The 18286-nt window shown below is 36.6% G+C and overlaps 1 protein-coding gene across 2 annotated transcripts; it reads left to right on the top strand.

Moving 5' to 3' along the window:
• The first annotated feature begins 1726 nt into the window (after positions 1–1726).
• LOC127420395 (protein-L-isoaspartate O-methyltransferase domain-containing protein 2-like) lies at positions 1727–18018 on the top strand. Of its 2 annotated transcripts, XR_007893809.1 has the most exons (7): positions 1727–1893; positions 9408–9766; positions 13355–13457; positions 13551–13722; positions 14041–14164; positions 14619–14730; positions 16175–16318. XR_007893809.1 is itself a non-coding variant. In XM_051662663.1 (6 exons), the coding sequence occupies exons 2-6, from the start codon at positions 9460–9462 to the stop codon at positions 16657–16659; spliced, it is 1191 nt and encodes a 396-aa protein (XP_051518623.1). In that variant the 5' UTR covers positions 1727–1893; positions 9408–9459; the 3' UTR covers positions 16660–18018. The 2 variants fall into 2 exon arrangements, 1 of the variants encoding a protein (XP_051518623.1); XM_051662663.1 differs by lacking the exon at positions 14619–14730 and having other exon boundaries at positions 16175–18018.
• The last annotated feature ends 268 nt before the right edge of the window (positions 18019–18286 follow it).

The following is an 18286-nucleotide window of genomic DNA, read 5'->3' as shown; positions in this document are numbered from 1 at the left end:
AATCACTTCAGAATAGATTGAATATACCACTGGAGTCTTATGGATTTCTTTTATGCTGACTTTATCTCCTTTTTGGAGCTTTTGGAGTTCTGTTCTCCATTCACTTGCATGTATGGACCTACAGAGCTGAAATATTCATCTAAAAATCTTCGCTTGTGTTCAGCAGAATAAAGAAAGTCATACACATCTGGGATGGCATGAAGGCGAGTAAATTATGAGAGAATTTTCATTTTTGGGTGAACTATCCCTTTAATTTACAGACTGGTGAATTTGAAGAATCTAAGATATAAGATAGTTTTGACTTGTTTGACATTTCTGGTCACTGCATAACTCCCATACTACCATTTGTGTTATTTATAACACATGTAGTTATAACACATATACTATATAATTTACAAATTATTATAAATGTTTGAAATAAGTGTTTTACATTTGTTCATTTATAAAAAATTAAAAAAATAAAAAAAAAATTTTTTACTCATGATGGCAAAACCCCATTTTCAGCAGTCATTACGTCTAATAAGAATATAATGTGTCACCTAATCATTTAGAAATCATTCTAACATGCTAATTTGGTACTCAAGAAACTTTTCTTATCATTAAAACAGTTGAAAACGGCTGTGCTACTTAATGAAGAGTGGAAATCACACTACAGTTTATTTTTTCAGTTGCTAAGTCCCTTTAGCCTTGCAAGTCAAATCTAGTTTTAAAAATGGCCAAAAATAAACACATTTCTCCTGAAATTCATCAGTCTATTTATTTTGTATTTATTTTGAGAGACAGAAAAAGGCTCTTTTCTTTAAAAAGAAAGAAGAAATCAAATGGGATCTAACCAGGACAGGGAGGGAAGTGGACGGCCCAGATACACAACAACAATTAGACAAGTAAACAGAGTCTTTAGTTTGAAAAAAAAAAGAAGACAAAAAAAAAAAAGAAAATGGAAATATTCATTGGCAACATTATTAATGTTTTTACTGTTATTCTTGATCAATTGAATGCATCATTGGTGAACAGAGGCATTTCTTTCAACAACAAAAAACGTGTTCCAAAACGTTTAAATTTTACATAGTTCAGTAAAAGACTTTACTATTAATCTAAAATATTGAAAATAGTAATCAAGAAAAATTAGGTGTGTTCAGACTTTTGAGTTTTGTATTGTCTCCTTATATTTCATATTTGTCAGCATTGTGTTATTGACACAGTTGTGATATAACTAAAATAAATAAATATATAACTATAATGTAAAGTACATATAAACATAACTACCTCATGGATGAGCAGCAGTTTGACGGACAATAAACAAACAGGTGTCAATCATTTGCAGAGCAAAGCTTTCTACATTCTGACCTCTGCTGGAGAAAAGGGAACACTGCCACGATTAACAAAAACAAAATCCTATTTTCTAAGAATAATGAGGATTCATGTGGAATCTTCCAACGGCTTTAACAATGACTGTCACTTTAGAAATGGTTTGAATTGACACCTCCATTGCAATACATAGTCATATGCAGGGAAATGCATTTAGACAAGATGATTTGACACATCAGGTGTGACTGACTCTATTGGTGCTTACAGCTTCCACAAGCAGGAAAACAACGGAAATTGATGAGAAAGGTGCTTAGAGTGCTGACTTTATTCTTAGAGGATGAGGTAGCCTGAAAAGGAATTTCGAAAACAAACGTTGGGCTGGCGACGCATTTGACGTCTTCGTACGTGTGACGTCAGCGCGTCAGCTGGTTTATGTTTACATCGCATCAGTTTTTCGCAGCCAAGTTAGACTTCGTTGTACACGGACCCAAACATGCCCTAGCGAAACATACAACATACCCGTTAAGGTGATCGATGGACATTGTTTGTTTGTACGAGACAACCGCCGTGGTCCGTAATCACACGGTAAGGACAAATGTAGACTACGCAGTGAGATACGATTGAGTGCAAAACGGTGGCCACAGACTCTTTTGTTGATGTCGGTGGTTGCGGAAAGCTAGTCTTCGTGTACAGCCCGCAGTTAGGCTAACTATAGTTAAATGCCTAATACGAGCGTGTCCTACATATGATGGCATTCGAAACTGGGTAATGGGTTAAAACATGCTTATGACATGACAACGGTACGTTTTGATGTTTGTTGTTAGAATCAGCGCATCATTTTTGCGGGAAACCGTTTGTATCATGTTTCTTCGCTTCTCTGTGCACGCAGATGTTTTTTGTGCCCTGTGTTGTATGATAACCGGTTTGTTTATGTTTTGCTGGTGTTTTGATTAATATAATATTATATTCAGACAGACAGACAGGTTCCGTGTGTCACTTCGTGGTGAGGTGCTGTGGCATGCTGTACATTTGTTCGTTACAAATAGGCTAGGTGACCCGGACAGGTGCAATCTATACGACTTTCAATAATCCATCTGTTAGATTTAATGACAAAGACAAGCTCCAATGGACCGATGTGATGGATTTTATGATCTAATGCATATTTTCAAGTGTGATACAGTTTAGAGGCCAGAAAAGCGGTGTTGCCAAATTCCTCATTCAAACTTACTTGGCCAAGTACAACTACCATTTTTATCTTGATAGTATATTTAAGTCTTTACAGTGTGCTTTTGTTGTTGATACCCAAGTTGACCTAGAATAGTGCAACAGTGCCCGCCCACTTTTTCCACCGTTTGGGTTCCGAAAGTATTTTTTCCATTCATTTTTTTCATAGGCTTTTTATAAAATCCTTCATAAATGAGTTCTAAGCCACTGAACAAACCAATCAGCTCCGAGGTGAATCACAACATTACAAACTTTGATTCGAAGCAAAAAAGTATTTGAGCGTCAGACTAAAAAAGAAAAAGGTACAAGACTATGTACGTAAAAGAATATTTCAAATTTTTTTTTTTTAAAATACTCATTCTTAAGCAATCCCGGATGTGTATGACTTTCTTCAGCAGAACACTAATGAAGATTTTTAGAAGAATATTTCAACTCTGTAGGTCCATACAATGCAAGTGAATGGGTGCCAACATTTTGAAGCTCCACGAATCACATAAGTCAGCATAAAAGTAATCAATATGACTCCAGTGGTTAAATCCATGTCTTCAGAAGAGATTTGATAGGTGTGGGTGAGAAAATAAATAAATATTTTATTAAATTGTTACTATAAATCCTCCTCCCTGCTCAGTCGATCTCCATTTTAATTTCACATTCTTCTTCTTGTATTTTTGGTGATTCACATTCTTCATACATACACCCCCTACTGGGCAGGGAGAGCATATCGAGCAAAAAATTACTTAAATATTGATCTGTTTCTCACCTACACCTATCGTGTCACTTCTGAAGAGATCGTATGGATTACTTTTTTGCTGCCTTTATGTTCTTTTTGGAGCATCAACATTTTGGCACCCATTCACTTGCATTGTATGGACCAATAGAGCTGAGACATTCTTCTAAACCTTCATTTGAGTTCAGCAGAAGAAAGAAAGACACATATGAGATGGCATGAGGGTGAGTAAATGATGAGATAATTTTCATTTTTGGGTGAACTATTGCTTTAACTTCTTTCACGAGGGCATGAACTACAATCCCATGAAGCATTGTGAATGACATAATTGATTTTAGGTTGTTGATTATAAGTAGAGAAACAACATATTTTAAGTTTACTGCAAAATATTCAGATAAATACAAATATATATGTAGTTTGAGGGTGTAGGAAGACCGACTCAACTGCTTCTTTCACAATCATGGAAGTGGGCAGACCCTGCTAGGCTCTTTTCGCGGGCTTTGTTGGACGCTGTTCTCTGATTGGTGGATTTCTCTCTGCTGGATCATGGATAGTGTAGTTTTTCACGAGGAATTCCGCTATTAAACATGATTTTAAAACAATAAAGTTGAAATAACATGGACTGATGGCTTCAACTAAGACATATATTAACAAACTCGGAGCTCACAGTAGGTCTGTTTTTAAAGGTTTATAAGCTATCGTTGAAAATCATCTCATCTATGGAAAAAATGAATGGGATGTTTACTTCCGGAACCAGACTGTTACACATAAGTCTGATATATTAGTTTACGTGCTGTCTGTCTGCTTTCCATCATGACACACAAATAATTCTCTTTGCTCTAAATGGAGCCGCTGCCAAGAGTTCATGTTGGGACCCAACAGTGTGCCACTTTTTACTTTGCATTGTCTGACCTTTAAAAATAGAGTGAAAGTAGCTGAAGGCAAGTGCAGTCTTATTGTCAAGTTTGTTGCCATTTCAGCTCTGATAGCTGACATGCTGTGACTCATTAAAGATTTAGCTGTCTTAATTATCATTCTTTGCTTTCTTCCTACCTGGTAGACAACAGTCTGTTGCAGTTATCATTTAGGACTAAAGACATTATCTTAAAACCACTGCACTATCATTGTGTCTAATAAATATGTGGTAAGATAAGAATGATTCACATTTTGTGTTATTTTATATAACTTTTACTATTTGTCTGCAAAATATGTCCAGTAAACATTTACTGCAATAAGAAAGAAAACATTGTCTTCGGCTGCTATTGTAGTGTCAGCACAGCCTGTGTTGATCACAGTGTGGTGATTTTACATAATGTAAACACAAGTGGAAGAACTGTAGTAACTTCTCTCAAGATTGCCTGAATTTTTGCTCTGAACTTGCTTTAATACAGGCTGTGAGAGATTTGCGTGTACTGTAGAGCAATAAGAATAGCAGACATGGGAGATATTAACACTTGAATTTCTCTTTTAGAACAAATAAATTGAAATCTTACCAATAAAGAATATCTTAACTTTTTTAAGAGCAACATTTTATTCAAGTTATTATACAACCATTACTATAAATAAATATTGCATTACTTTACATTTACATTTTACAAACTCTTTATGCCTTCGTAGGGCAATTCGAAGGGAGCACAATCCATGTTGTATGGTCATTCCAAACAGAATTTCCAATAATAATAACTTAAAAAGTGAGTTCCGAATGATCTTTCAGCCATCTGAAGCTCTCACAGTGGAGGGTAATTGTCTTTGAAGGGAATAGGGCATAGGCCTGATCACTTCTGAATGGAACGCACTCGCGGGAGTTGGATGCGAGGATAATGGCTGGAGTTGAAAATATTTTCAATGCAGCCATTTTTCTGAGGTTTCTTTGGATGTACAACAAGAGTAAGTGTTCTTTATTCTTTGTTTAGTGTATTGTCATTCAAAACATTGATATATTGTGATCTTTTACTTGCTTGTTTCTTATTCATCTGGCTTGACTTGCACAACGGCTCCAGTCTCGTCAAAAGCAAAGACTGCGATGCGCTGTGTTTGTTTGCGGGCTGGTTATGTAGTAAAGTGCTCAGTTAGACCAGCGTTCCTTTTTGAATAGCCAGGGGGTCTGTGGGAAATCCCTGAATTGTGAACATTGTGTTGCAATGTTGTAAGCAATTAGACAATAAAAAGCCATTAAAAAAAACAACTCAATATAAAGCTATTGACTAGTATAAAAGTTTTGAACAATATATTCAAACAACTTAAATAAAAAAGTTGTATTAATTCTGGGCCGCAAATTTAAGTGTAGGAAAATCCGCTTATTTCCATGGTAATAGCAACATCTCTGAATCTCGCTTCAAGATGAAATTACTCTTTAAACGCGTTATTAACAGGAGTTTTTGCTGATCACATTGGACAATATACATCAAACATTCAGACACAGAGCTATTGCTCCAGTAAAATGAAGGGGTTTAACAACGTGTATTTCAAGTTATATTGACCTGAATATTCACAAGCCACAGCTGACCAGCACTGGATTAGCAAGGTCCCTGTTTCTGAATTTATGTATTTATAATTATTTTGCTTAATCTTGCTAGATTAAGTATGCTACTGTCATATTCTAAGTATACACCGAGCAGCCACAACATTAAAATCACCTGGCTAATATTGTGTAGGTTCCCCTCGTGCCGCCAAAACAGCGCTAACCCGCATCTCAGAATAGCATTCTGAGATAATATTCTTCTCAATACAATTGTACAGAATGGTTGTCTGAGTTACCGTAGACTTTGTCAGTTCAAACCAGTCTGGCCATTCTCTGTTGACCTCTTTCATCAACAAGGCATTTCCTTCCACAGTAGGGCTGCAACTAACGATTATTTTGATAATCGATTAATCTAACAATTATTCGAACGATTATACGACTATTCAGCGATTATTGCAATGATTAATCATTAGCTCTTAACCGATTATTCAGCTTGTGCCTCGACTTAAAATGTTGTATTAAACGTGCTTACTAACAATAAACAGGACAAAATCATCTTTAAAAATACCTCAGTGATATTCACTGAATTAACTTTTTATTAAGTTTAATTCAGTAAAGAAATTCACCACAAAAAATGGGGTAAAGACTACCCTCTCTCAACTTTCTCACCTCTCTCACCTTTAACTCACAAAAAAACAAACTCTCTCATATTAATAAAGATGCGTATTGCCAATTTTCTTCACGATAAGAAATGCACAGTGACATATATTATGATTCAATAAGTTGTGAGCCATCACGTTATAATCAAGCTGCATTAAGCGCACATGCTCAATGGATGAGCATCCCCACGACAGTGTGTGCATCAGTCGGGTGCAGTTTCAATCTCTCCCCCTTAGATCGGGACACATCGCGCAACTCATAGAAGAGGCGCTTACCACACAGAGAAATGACCCTTTCGGAGTTTGTAGTTATTTACATGATTTGCTTCCGTATTATTTGAACTTTAATAAAGCTATAACGCATTAAATATAACTGCATTAAAGATGTAACGCCGGGGTGTTTCCTTTAAAGACACTCGACACGCAAGTTTTGTTTCAGCGGAGCGGCAGCTCCAGCTCAGCTTATTCCACAACGGGAGTGCTTCTGTATTTACTTATTTGGTATTTTTGCATTATAATTCCCTCATACTTTGCAATCTACATCACCTGAAGCTGTGAAAGTTTAGAGTGCATCTGGACTGTGAGCTGTGTAATACTTCCTCTCCTCAGTCAGGCGCGAACTGCAGTGCTGCTCTCGCGCGTCATCATTAGAGTTTAATGTGATCTCATTTTATGTTAAATGAGACCAAACGACTATTTGACAACGGAAAAATTGTCGACATTGTCTATAACGTCGACTAATCGTTTCAGCCCTAGTCCACAGAACTGCCGCTCACTGGATGTTTTTTTTTTTTTTTTTTTTTTGTTTTTTTTTGGCACTATTCTGAGTAAACTCTAGAGACTGTTGTTAGTAAAAAATATGAGGAGATCAGCAGTTACAGAAATACTCAAACCAGCCCATCTGGCATCAACAGTCATGCCACGGTCCAAATCACTGAGATCACATTTTTTCCCCATTCTGATGGTTGATGTGAACATTAACTAAAGCTCCTGACCAGTATCTGCATGATTATATGCACTGCACTGCTGCCACATGATTGGCTGATTAGATAATCACATGGATGATTGTTGGTGCCAGACGGGCTGGTTTGAGTATTTCTGTAATTGATGATCTTCTGGGATTTTCACACACAACAGTCTCTAGAATTTACTCAGATTGGTGAAAGAAAAGAAAAAAAACATCCAGTGAGCGGCAGTTCTGTGAATGGAAATGTCTTGTTGATGAGAGAGGTCAACAGAGAATGGCCAGACTGGTTTGAACTGACAAAGTCTACAGTAACTCAGATAACCACTCAGTACAACTGTGGTGAGAAGAATAGCATGAGGGGGATCTACACAATATTAGGCAGGTGGTTTTAATGTTGTGGCTGATCAGTGTAATATGAAAATTGATGATCCAGCTTCATGCCAAATGCGATCATATTTTTCCTCACACAGTGTCCCTTTTTTTAAACATACCATCTGTCTAATAGTGGCCAACATGAGTTCATTTCATTGTATTTATGCGTTAATTATAATTTTCCACTTCGGTATAACTGTCATTATATCATTTGCGTCCAGTCCGCTGCTGAACAGAAGAGAGCTGTAGGAATAGGCCTACTTATGAAAAGTTTTTATTCTCCATTTCTTCCTTTTATTTGCAGAAAAGAAAAAAATTACCATTAACAATGACATAATAATGTGAAACATTAAATAATGATAAAATTGTGTTATTGTATCATTACCGTTGTTTAATTATCAACAATAATGTGATATTATAGTAACAAATAAAAATGAATTAATCCACAACCGTTTATTTTTCTTCAGAATATTGTGGTGCTTTACTTGTGTGTAAAATCATGCTTTGACTATAGGGGGAAATCATAATAATTTATGAAAGAATCAGTAGGCTACTGTTTGAGCTTTGTAGTGTTCTCTTTGATCTTTCGTCCTGCGGGTGGCACTAAAACCTCAGCTGAGCAACGGACTGTCTCCTTAACTTCATTTAATGATGTGTGTGTGTTTGTGCTTTCTTTGATATGAATCGTTTGTATTGTTGTATTTCTCACTTGTAAATTGCTGTACAATTGCTGGATGTAAATGTAATTGAAACACTTTGCACACAGAAACCAGACACAAAAGGACAGCAATGCCCAACCGTTCTGCAAGCTTTATATTGTTTGTATTTAAACGTATTTGTATACTTCTACTAAATAATGTCATATTTGTTGTGATGGTGGTGGGGCGGGGGTCCTCGAAGAATTGTAGGTAATGAAAGGGGTCCTTGGTTTGGACTCGGTATTGAGATTTCTTCTCAGTTTCCCCAGCTGAACACCAGCCCTGGCATGAGAAGCAGCAGGGGTTTGTCTGTGTCTGTGTCTGTGTCTGTGTCTGTGTCTGTGTCTGTGTGTGTGTGTGTGTGTGTGTGTGTGTGTGTGTGTGTGTGTGTGTGTGTGTGTGGTGGGGGGGGGGGGGGGGGGGGGGGTTGGCTTTGCCAGGGGCTGCGATGCAAACTAAAGCCTATTGGCTATTTTTTTTAAAAAGACACAAGCTGTTCGACAAGTACGGCCAACTGCATGTTTTGTTAGGCAATACGCCAACAGACCAAAGAAAACTGTGCTCGTCAAGGAACTTATCTGGAACTTTAAAGGATGGAATAACTTTGTTCTTACCCTGAAGGAGTATGGAGTTTGAACAATGACTGAAGTATTTTAATCTGAATTTTGTTCATTTGAATTCAAGCATGTGACATTTATCGCATGTGACACGATGATTTGAATAAACAAATTAGAATATAAATCAAAGAGGGAAAGATTGCAACAATTTGCCTGAACTTCAGCCATAAACGTGTTGCAGTTGAGTAAGCAGTTCCAGTGCAGTGTTATTTAGTACATTATCATCTCTTGGTGGACCAACAGTGATACTAATCCTTTTGCCCTATGACCATACCATACTTATCTTAACATTTTAAACTAGATTTTATATTAAAAAAAAAAATTTTGTCAATATCATTTCATTTTTAGAGTTTTTTTCTGTTTCCTCCCTCCAGACAGTGATAGGCACACCTCAGGTCTTTCCTTAGAAGCTCCTCTCCTTTCACCATGGGTGGAGCTGTGAGTGCCGGTGAGGACAATGATGAGCTGATTGACAACCTTAAGGAGGCCCACTACATTCGCTCAGATCTGGTCGAGAAGGCCTTCAGAGCCATCGACAGAGCTGACTACTACCTGGAGGAGTATCGTGACAGTGCTTATAAAGACCTGGCGTGGAGGCATGGTAACCTCCATCTGTCTGCTCCATGTATTTACTCGGAAGTGATGGAGGCTTTGGACCTACAGCCTGGCTTGTCCTTTCTCAACCTGGGCAGTGGGACAGGTTATCTCAGTACTATGGTGGGCCTTATACTGGGTGAGTTAACTTGTATTTGAAGGGACAAACTGAGGTCTGTTTATTGATATTTAAATTATCCCCCACTGCAGACTTATTCTATTTGAATGTTTGGCACTTATTGTGGTTTTCTCCTTTTTTTTCAAAATCATCATGAACATGGTCAAAGTCCAGAGGATGCCAGTTAATTTGATAGATTTGAAGCTGTTTAACCCTTTAAACTCTGAAGGTGTTTTTAAAGATTTCCTGTTTCAGTGGCATGTCACTATATAAAGGCTTATAACCCCAAAAAAAAAACAAAAAAAAAAAAATTGGTATAATTTTATAGAAAACTTTTCACATTTTTTCACATCAGATTATGATAAATTAGGAGATTCTCAGCCTAAAAGCTGTTGAAAGAACCTGAGCCAAAAATTTACTTTTTTGTTGTTTTTCTGATTTTACATTATATATCTCAGGATGTAAATAAGGTGGCTCTGAAAAGCTGTTTTTGTTTTGTTCCTCAGTACTGTCACCTGTCTGAGTAACATTTTGTGTTGATACAGCAAATCAATAAAAAGTTATAGCATTACAAAAGTAATTTATCCTAGTGTTCAAAAATTTCTCTAAATGACCAAAACCTCTCCAAACAAATAATACAAGAGTTGTTAGTGTGAACAATCCTCTCTGCCCATATTTGGATGACTACCGCCTGGTTGCAGCGATCTGAATCCTAATCTGATTGGTTTAGCATTCCATGATGCTGGACAATGTACTACTTAATTTCCAGTGAAGTCATCTGATCCATATGACACATGGCTGTTTGATCAGTTTCATGTTTTTACCGATTACAATGTGTACAGTGCAAAATTATTAATAAATTATAAAAACGGAACACTTCTGATTTGTCTGCAAATTTCAAAGCACTTGTTCAGTTTTGGTCATAATGCCTACATGCATTGTAAGGTACAGTTTCTATGCTTTAAAATGATACCTATTTTGTGTTGGTCAAGGCTGAATTCATCAATATTTTGATTAAAAAAAAAAAAAATCTTGGCTGGCCCAAAAGGGTTAAAGGGGTCAAATCATGAGAAATCAAATTTACTTTGAACTTTTGAAATTAAAGTTAAGTGTACTATGAAAACCTCAAAACTTCCTCCCCATGCCCACAGGTGGCCTTGTCGTTGTGCGTTTGCATGCTTTGAAACACAGGTGACTCGCAACATGCATTTCACGCTGCATATTTGCCATCCTTTCTTCAAATATTCAACACAAATATTTTATCATGTAGCTATACTTGGACAGACAAAGAATGTAGTTAGAATTTCTATTGTTCAGCAACTTGGCTCATCCAGTCTCAGCAAGGAAGGGTAAGGAGGAAGTAGGAAAGGATTATTCACTTACTAAACAACAAGAGAAATAATGATAAGAGTCAGATGTGGGAAAGTCAGCCAAAACTTGTGCGTGGCTGTGTGCAGCACCTTCCGCTCTGCATATCCCACAGAAAGATATTTTTTTCAACAAGGTCCCTGATCATTTCAGTTTGTGCAGCACATTTTATTATGGATTGTTTGGTAAACCTGTCAAAATAAAATGCAGGTACTGAAAAGAGGCTGTTATTGAAGGATGAGACAAAAAAATTTGTGCAAACTAATTGGACCAGACAGCAAACCTACAGCATGTGATTAAGCACAGAAAAGCACTATTACTCATTTCACATGCAAAGATGGTGTTTACATAGATGCCTTAAAGGCACATAAGCAAAACCGCCGTGTTTTATTCAGAGAGATGGTGGAAAATGGTCATGAGAAAACAAAATTGACTTTTTTATGCAAAAAAAATAAATAAAAATCACACAGTTGAAGTCAGAAGTTTACATACACTTAAACTTATTTTTTAACCACTCCACAGATTTAATATTAGCAAACTATAGTTTTGGCAAGTTGTTTAGGACATCTACTTTGTGCATGACAAGTAATTTTTCCAACAATTGTTTACAGACAGATTGTTTCACTTTTAATTGACCATATTACAATTCCAGTGGGTCAGAAGTTTACTGTGCCTTTAATCAGCTTGGAAAATTCCAGAAAATGATGTCAAGCCTTTAGACAATTAGCCAATTAGCTTCTGATAGGAGGTGTACCTGTGGATGTGTTTTAAGGCCTACCTTCAAACTCAGTGTCTCTTTGCTTGACATCATGGGAAAATCTAAAGAAATCAGCTAAGACCTCAGAAAAAAATGTCTGGTTCACCACAAGTCTGGTTCATCCTTGGGAGCAATTTCCAAATGCCTGAAGGTACCATGTTCATCTGTACAAACAATAGTATGCAAGTATAAACACCATGGGACCATGCAGCCATCATACCGCTCAGGAAGGAGACACATTCTGTCTCCTAGAGGTGAATGTAGTTTGGTGTGAAAAGTGCAAATCAATCCCAGAACAACAGCAAAGGACCTTGTGAAGATGCTTGAGGAAACAGGTAGACAAGTATCTATATCCACAGTAAAACAAGTCCAATATCGACATAACCTGAAAGGCTGCTCAGTCAAGAAGAAGCCAATGCTCCAAAAACCGCCATAAAAAAGCCAAACTACAGTTTGCAAGTGCACATGGGGACAAAGATCTTACTTTTTGGAGAAATTTCCTCTGGTCTGATGAAACACAAATTTAACTTTTTGTCCATAATGACTATCATTATGTTTGGAGGAAAAAGGGTGAGGCTTGCAAGCTGAAGAACACCATCCCAAAGCATGGGGGTGGCAGCATCATGTTATGGGAGTGCTTTGCTGCAGGAGGGACTGGTGCACTTCACAAAATAGATGGCATCATGAGGAAGGAAAATTATGTGGATATATTGAAGCAACATCTCAAGACATCAGCCAAGAAGTTAAAGCTTGGTCACAAATGGGTCTTCCAAATGGACAATGACCCCAAAGCATACCTCCAAAGTTGTGGCAAAATGGATTAAGGACAACAAAGTCAAGGTATAAGAGTGGCCACCACAAAGCCCTGACCTCAGTCTGATAGAATATTTTTTTGGCAGAACTGAAAAAGCGTGTGCGAGCAAGGAGGCCCACAAACCTGAATCGGTTACACCAGTTCTGTCTGGAGGAATGGGCCAAAATTCCAGCAATTTATTGTGAGAAGCTTGTGGAAGGCTACCCAAAAGATTTGACCCAAGTTAAACAATTTAAAGGCAATGCTACCAAATACTAACAAATTGTATGTAAACTTCTGACCCACTGGGAATGTGATGAAAGAAATAAAGGCTGAAATAAATAATTCTCTCTACTATTATTCTGAAATTTCACATTCTTAAAATAGTGATCCTAACTGACTTAAGACAGGGAATGTTTTTTTATGATTAAATGTCAGGAATTGTGAAAAACTGAGTTTAAATTTATTTCACTATGGTGTACGTAAACTTCTTACTTCAACTGTAAGTGGGCCTTAGGGAAAAATAAAATGATGAAAAAGACATCACTGCTGTCACAAAGATTATGGAGCTCATTGGTCTTCCTTGACTCGCTATCTTTGAACATCTAAGAACAAACTTTGCCGTTTTGACCTAAAAAGTTACTGATATTCATGCATACTTTGGAATAGTTTACATTGTTGATTTCCGCAGGTCCATTTGGTGTGAATCATGGCGTGGAACTGCATGCAGATGTTGTTGAATATGCTTATCAGAAACTAGACTACTTTATCAAAAACAGCGATAGCTTTGACAAGTAAGCCATTACTTATGTTACAACTTTAACATGTTCTTTTAATTGCTAAGGAATTGTATTTGTCAGTTAACTGGTTTTGCTTGTTGGCTGCAGGTTTGAGGTCTGTGAGCCCACCTTTGTGGTGGGAAACTGTCTGGAGATCCCTCCAGAGTGCAGACAGTATGACAGGGTGTACTGTGGTGCAGGAGTCCAGAAAGAGTATGAGAACTACATGAAGAACCTGTTAAAAGTTGGCGGGATCTTAGTTCTTCCCCTGGAGGAGAAGGTTGGTACACGTTTATCCGTCAAGTTCATATGATCCTATATTCTAAGTGTACAGCAATTTTTAAAACGCCTCTACATATTAATGCAAGGTGGTAAGCGTAACTAGGCGAATCTGAGTGACTTTGACAGCCATAATCAGTAGCTTATCTTTTCATTTTAAGTTTTTTTTTTCTTTCTTATTGATTTATTTTATTTACCTAGACACAAAATAAATGTGCGCATACATGCATAATTAGTGTTCACAAGGGCTGAAGTGTAATTAGTGTAATAATTACTGACTTGAGGGCTTATTATCTAAGCATAAGCAATTCTTTTGCAGTTAACCAAGATCACACGCACAGGTCAGAGCTCCTGGGAGACCAAGAAAATCATTGCTGTGACCTTTGCCCCGCTGGTTCAGCCCAAACAGAATGTCAATGGAAGACCAAGGAGTGTTCCTTTACGTGAGTACACTAAAGAATCATTTGTCTAAAGGCCTGCTCACACCATGTCCAATGCCATTAAACGACATGAATCGCGAACAATAATTGCAAATGATTTTCATGCCAAAACTCTTATGAGAATTTGTATCACTCTGAAAAATATTTTGCATTCCTGACTGAAAGCAAAAAGCACTCTGATTATTTATAAGCAGTAATGCAAATTTCGACCCATTGCTACAGTGTAACTGATATGTTATCACTTTTCTGGAATGGAACAATGAAAGTCCAATAGTAGTGTGATATAACAATATATTACTCTATATAAAAACATATATAATGATAATAATAGTTGTCAAGTGTTATTATAATAAGTATATGCAGCTGCCTGTTTGCTTCCCTTTTTGTCTGCAATTGTTCGCCATATTACTCCTTTTCACTTCGCTTGCTTGTTGCCGTTATTTCTTTTATCTTATAGTTCATTGTACAAGAGAACAACAGTATCAACAGCTCAACATCTATATTGAATGCTAATTCCAGACACAAGACCAAAAAGTTTATGTACTATTGGTCAGTGAGGTTTTTTCCTGGTAAGACATCTTACCCTTACCACTTTTGAAAAGCATCATCACAGTAGGTAGTATTGTTCAATTTTAAAACCATGTGCTTGATTTGAATATGCTTTCGATCTCATCTAATCTGTGATTGAGACCATTTTTTTTTATATAATTGATGGATTAGAAATTGAGTAAACAAAAACAAAAATATGGTAACTTTAAAATAAGGTTGTATTCATTAGGTAAGGGAAAATGTACAGTCAGCCGCTTGTTATTGCAAAATACATGTACATTATCCCACTATTACACGGTAATTTTAACAGTAAAATTACACTGTCATATGACATTAAATATTGATTAGCAGAAACTCTACATGAAACATTGATTTGAGTTGAAATTAGTTTATTATCATGAATTTGCACAGTCATCTGAAAAGTAGGAAAGATGACTCGCAGTACCTGGATGACCAGTCTGATATGTCATAATCCAAGGATAATTACTCATAAAAATCAGACTGCTTGATGGCGCCATTGACCAAACAGAATAGAGTATTAAAGAGACCCGTGTACTAATATAATGCAATATTTTCTACATATACATTTTTTGCATTTAAAGTTGTATATGCTAACATTAGTTAATGCATCGTGAACCATGCCAGTCTATTGCATACTGTGGCAACTCAAAAACAAACACAAAGACAATGTTAAGCTTCATTTAACGAACAAAATAGCTTTCAACTGTGTTTGATATAATGGCAAGTGATTTTCTAGTACAAAATTAGCAATTTAGCATGAATATTCAAGGATAAGGTGTTGGAGTGATGGCTGCTGGAAATTGGGCCTGTCTAGATTTGATCCAAAATTACTTTTTCAAATAGTGATGGCGCTGTTTTTTACATCAGTAATGTCCTGACTATACTTTGTGATTAGTTGAATGCCACTTTGGTGAATTAAAGTACCAATTTCCTTCCGAAACAGCTAAAATCTGTACATTATACTTTTGGCCACCAGTGGCAGCTATATATATATATATATATATATATATATATATATATATATATATATATATATATATATATATATATTATATATATATTATTATTATTATTATTATTTATTTTTTTTACATTTAAAAGTTGTATACAATAACTTTAGTTATTGCATCATGAACTAACATGAACAAACAGTGAACACTTTTATTTTGATAAATTAACATTATCCAAGAAGATCAATAAATGCTATAAAAAAAAAAATTTTGTTTTTAATTCATGATACCTAATCCATCAAATTATTTTAACGAATAGAACCTTAGTGTCACCAATTGCTACCATAACTGTTGCCAAAAGTCCTTGAAATGGATGTGGACAGTCCAATAATCTAATGATTTAAACATGCCAAAAAAAAACTAAATAGTAAACAAAAAAAGTATAATAAATTAGCACTTTCCACTGTTTTCATTAATTCTTTCTATTTTCCAGCTATATTTGAGGTGCGGACATTGCAGGATCTGGCCCGTATCGCTATTCGGCATACTCTGCGTCAGCCTATCACTATAGGGGAGGGACGCACAAAGCGACGAGTGTCCTTCCCAGGGGCTCGGGCCATGCACCGCTACGGCCCCCGCTTTGAACGCCGCCGCTTCTGTCGCCGTTTCTACCGGCAATGTGTCAACTCTGTGGTCCTCCATGACTCCATGATTCCAACTGCCATGGATGACTGCCAGTACCCGGGTGGAGTGGAAGAGGAAGAAGAGGAAGTGGAGGAGGAAGAGGAAAGGGGTTGTTGCCGAGTAAGAGAAGACCTGCCCGAGGAGGATGAGGATGGAACAGGTAACGAAGAGGAAAAGAGCAAAGGCGGGTGTACTCGTGCCGAGCCACCTGTTAATATTCTGAGGGAGAGGATTCTAAGACTCCCATTACCTGAGCCGCTCAAGATGTATCTGCTGTATTACAGAGAGAAATGAGACTTTATGAGAGATAATGGGTGCGGTGTAGCGCTAAGACAATTAGACATGAAGAAAAGCCTTTCTCTTCTTCCTCCTTTTCAAACTTCTCAAACTGGATTAGCATGACATTGAAACCCTCAAGTAATGACATCATGATGTCCATATCCCTTTGAGAAGCAAAGCTCCTAGATTTGGTATGCACAAAGGCGGAACTGAAGGACTGAGCGAGAGTCATCAACATAGCCTGAGCTCATATTTGAACCCATTTTTTAAATTCAGTGTTCCCCTCAGCTGAGAAGATCAAACGTACATACACAACCTAAACACAGTGCCCCTGTGCAGAATAACACGGTGTTGCGTGAAAGTTGAGCTTGTTGCTTTGAGCTCTATTAGAGTAGCATCGTGTTTGCGATGTTGTATAGATTGAAATGGTGCACTGAAGAGTTGAATATTTTTCTATAGCTTTACATAAGACCCCAAAGTTGGCCCTCCACTGTCAAACTCTTTCCTTGCCTTTACTGTGTTCTTCTGAAATTATTAATAACGTCTGCATGTGTACTGTTGTACTGCACCCGTATTTTGTCAATATTTGGGGTAGTGGTGATGCGTTGCACACTTTGTCATGTAAATTTGTATTATCGTTTCTGGTAACTCATTTGACATGTTTTGTGACGTAATGTAATGCCTTAATTCTTCACGAAATCCAACAGCCATACCAAGGCAGACATCAGTATCGGTTTTTGCCCAGTTATCAGAGTTATCACCCCTCCGATTGATACACACATTGATTTACGTTATCATTGTGATATATCACAAGCTTTACGCTTTTATTGTAAAGCCTATGAAATAAAAAAGATTTTTAGAGGACTATTTATCGGCAGTCACACAGTTTTAATGATGTTTTTGTCTGATACATAAAGCACTTACGTATTTTTTTCACATACATAGCAATTAACTAAAAAACTTGATTAAAATCTTTGGCCCTACTCAGGAAGATTTGTGGACAATTTTATTTTTCCTTCTTAATACTGATGATCAAAGAAAGACAAAAACGTTATGACCTTTATAATTTTGACAAAAAATATGGAAAAGGATTTTTTTGTTTTTTGTACATCATCCTGATGGTAAAAACAACCTCTGTACAGGAAGACCATTCTGATCATAAAATTGTTTAAATGTGGTGATTTCTATACATCTACACTGAGTGTCTGTGCAAGTACTTCTCTTTATTTCTCTTTGATGAGACCAATGTGTATGTAGCCATTTAAATCCAGGATACTATCATACTTAAGTACAAGCATATCTACAAGGTTTCGCTTAAAGATTGTGCTTGTAGGTAATAGATCCTTAAATAAAGTTTTGAGTTTGCACACTGGACATATGCTTTCTCTTATTTTATTTTTTTAATTCTGCTATATTTAATTGAAATTCCAAGCAATTTATTTTTTAATTTAAATGTTACATCATTTGAACACTGGTAATATTTGGAGCTTTTTGCCTGTGTTGTAGAGAGATTGTGGTTTCTGAGGGTTGGGGATAAAATTATGGTTGGGTGTGGGGGTATATTTAATTTTAATGTAAGTTATATTGTAAATTTGGTGGAATAAGGATGCAATCTGAATACAAAAAAAAAATAAAAATAATA

This window comes from Myxocyprinus asiaticus, chromosome 29 (assembly GCF_019703515.2).
Source record: "Myxocyprinus asiaticus isolate MX2 ecotype Aquarium Trade chromosome 29, UBuf_Myxa_2, whole genome shotgun sequence".
Lineage (NCBI taxonomy): Eukaryota > Metazoa > Chordata > Actinopteri > Cypriniformes > Catostomidae > Myxocyprinus > Myxocyprinus asiaticus.
The sequence above is the reverse complement of the archived record's forward strand: the minus strand, read 5'-3'. Positions and strand labels throughout refer to the sequence as shown.

Coding starts and splice junctions, on each gene's coding strand:
- LOC127420395 (XM_051662663.1), top strand. CDS start 9,460: ATGGGTGGAGCTGTGAGTGCCGGTGAGGACAATGATGAGCTGATTGAC. Junction 9,767..13,354: donor TATGGTGGGCCTTATACTGG/GTGAGTTAACTT, acceptor TGATTTCCGCAG/GTCCATTTGGTGTGAATCAT. Junction 13,458..13,550: donor AACAGCGATAGCTTTGACAA/GTAAGCCATTAC, acceptor TGTTGGCTGCAG/GTTTGAGGTCTGTGAGCCCA.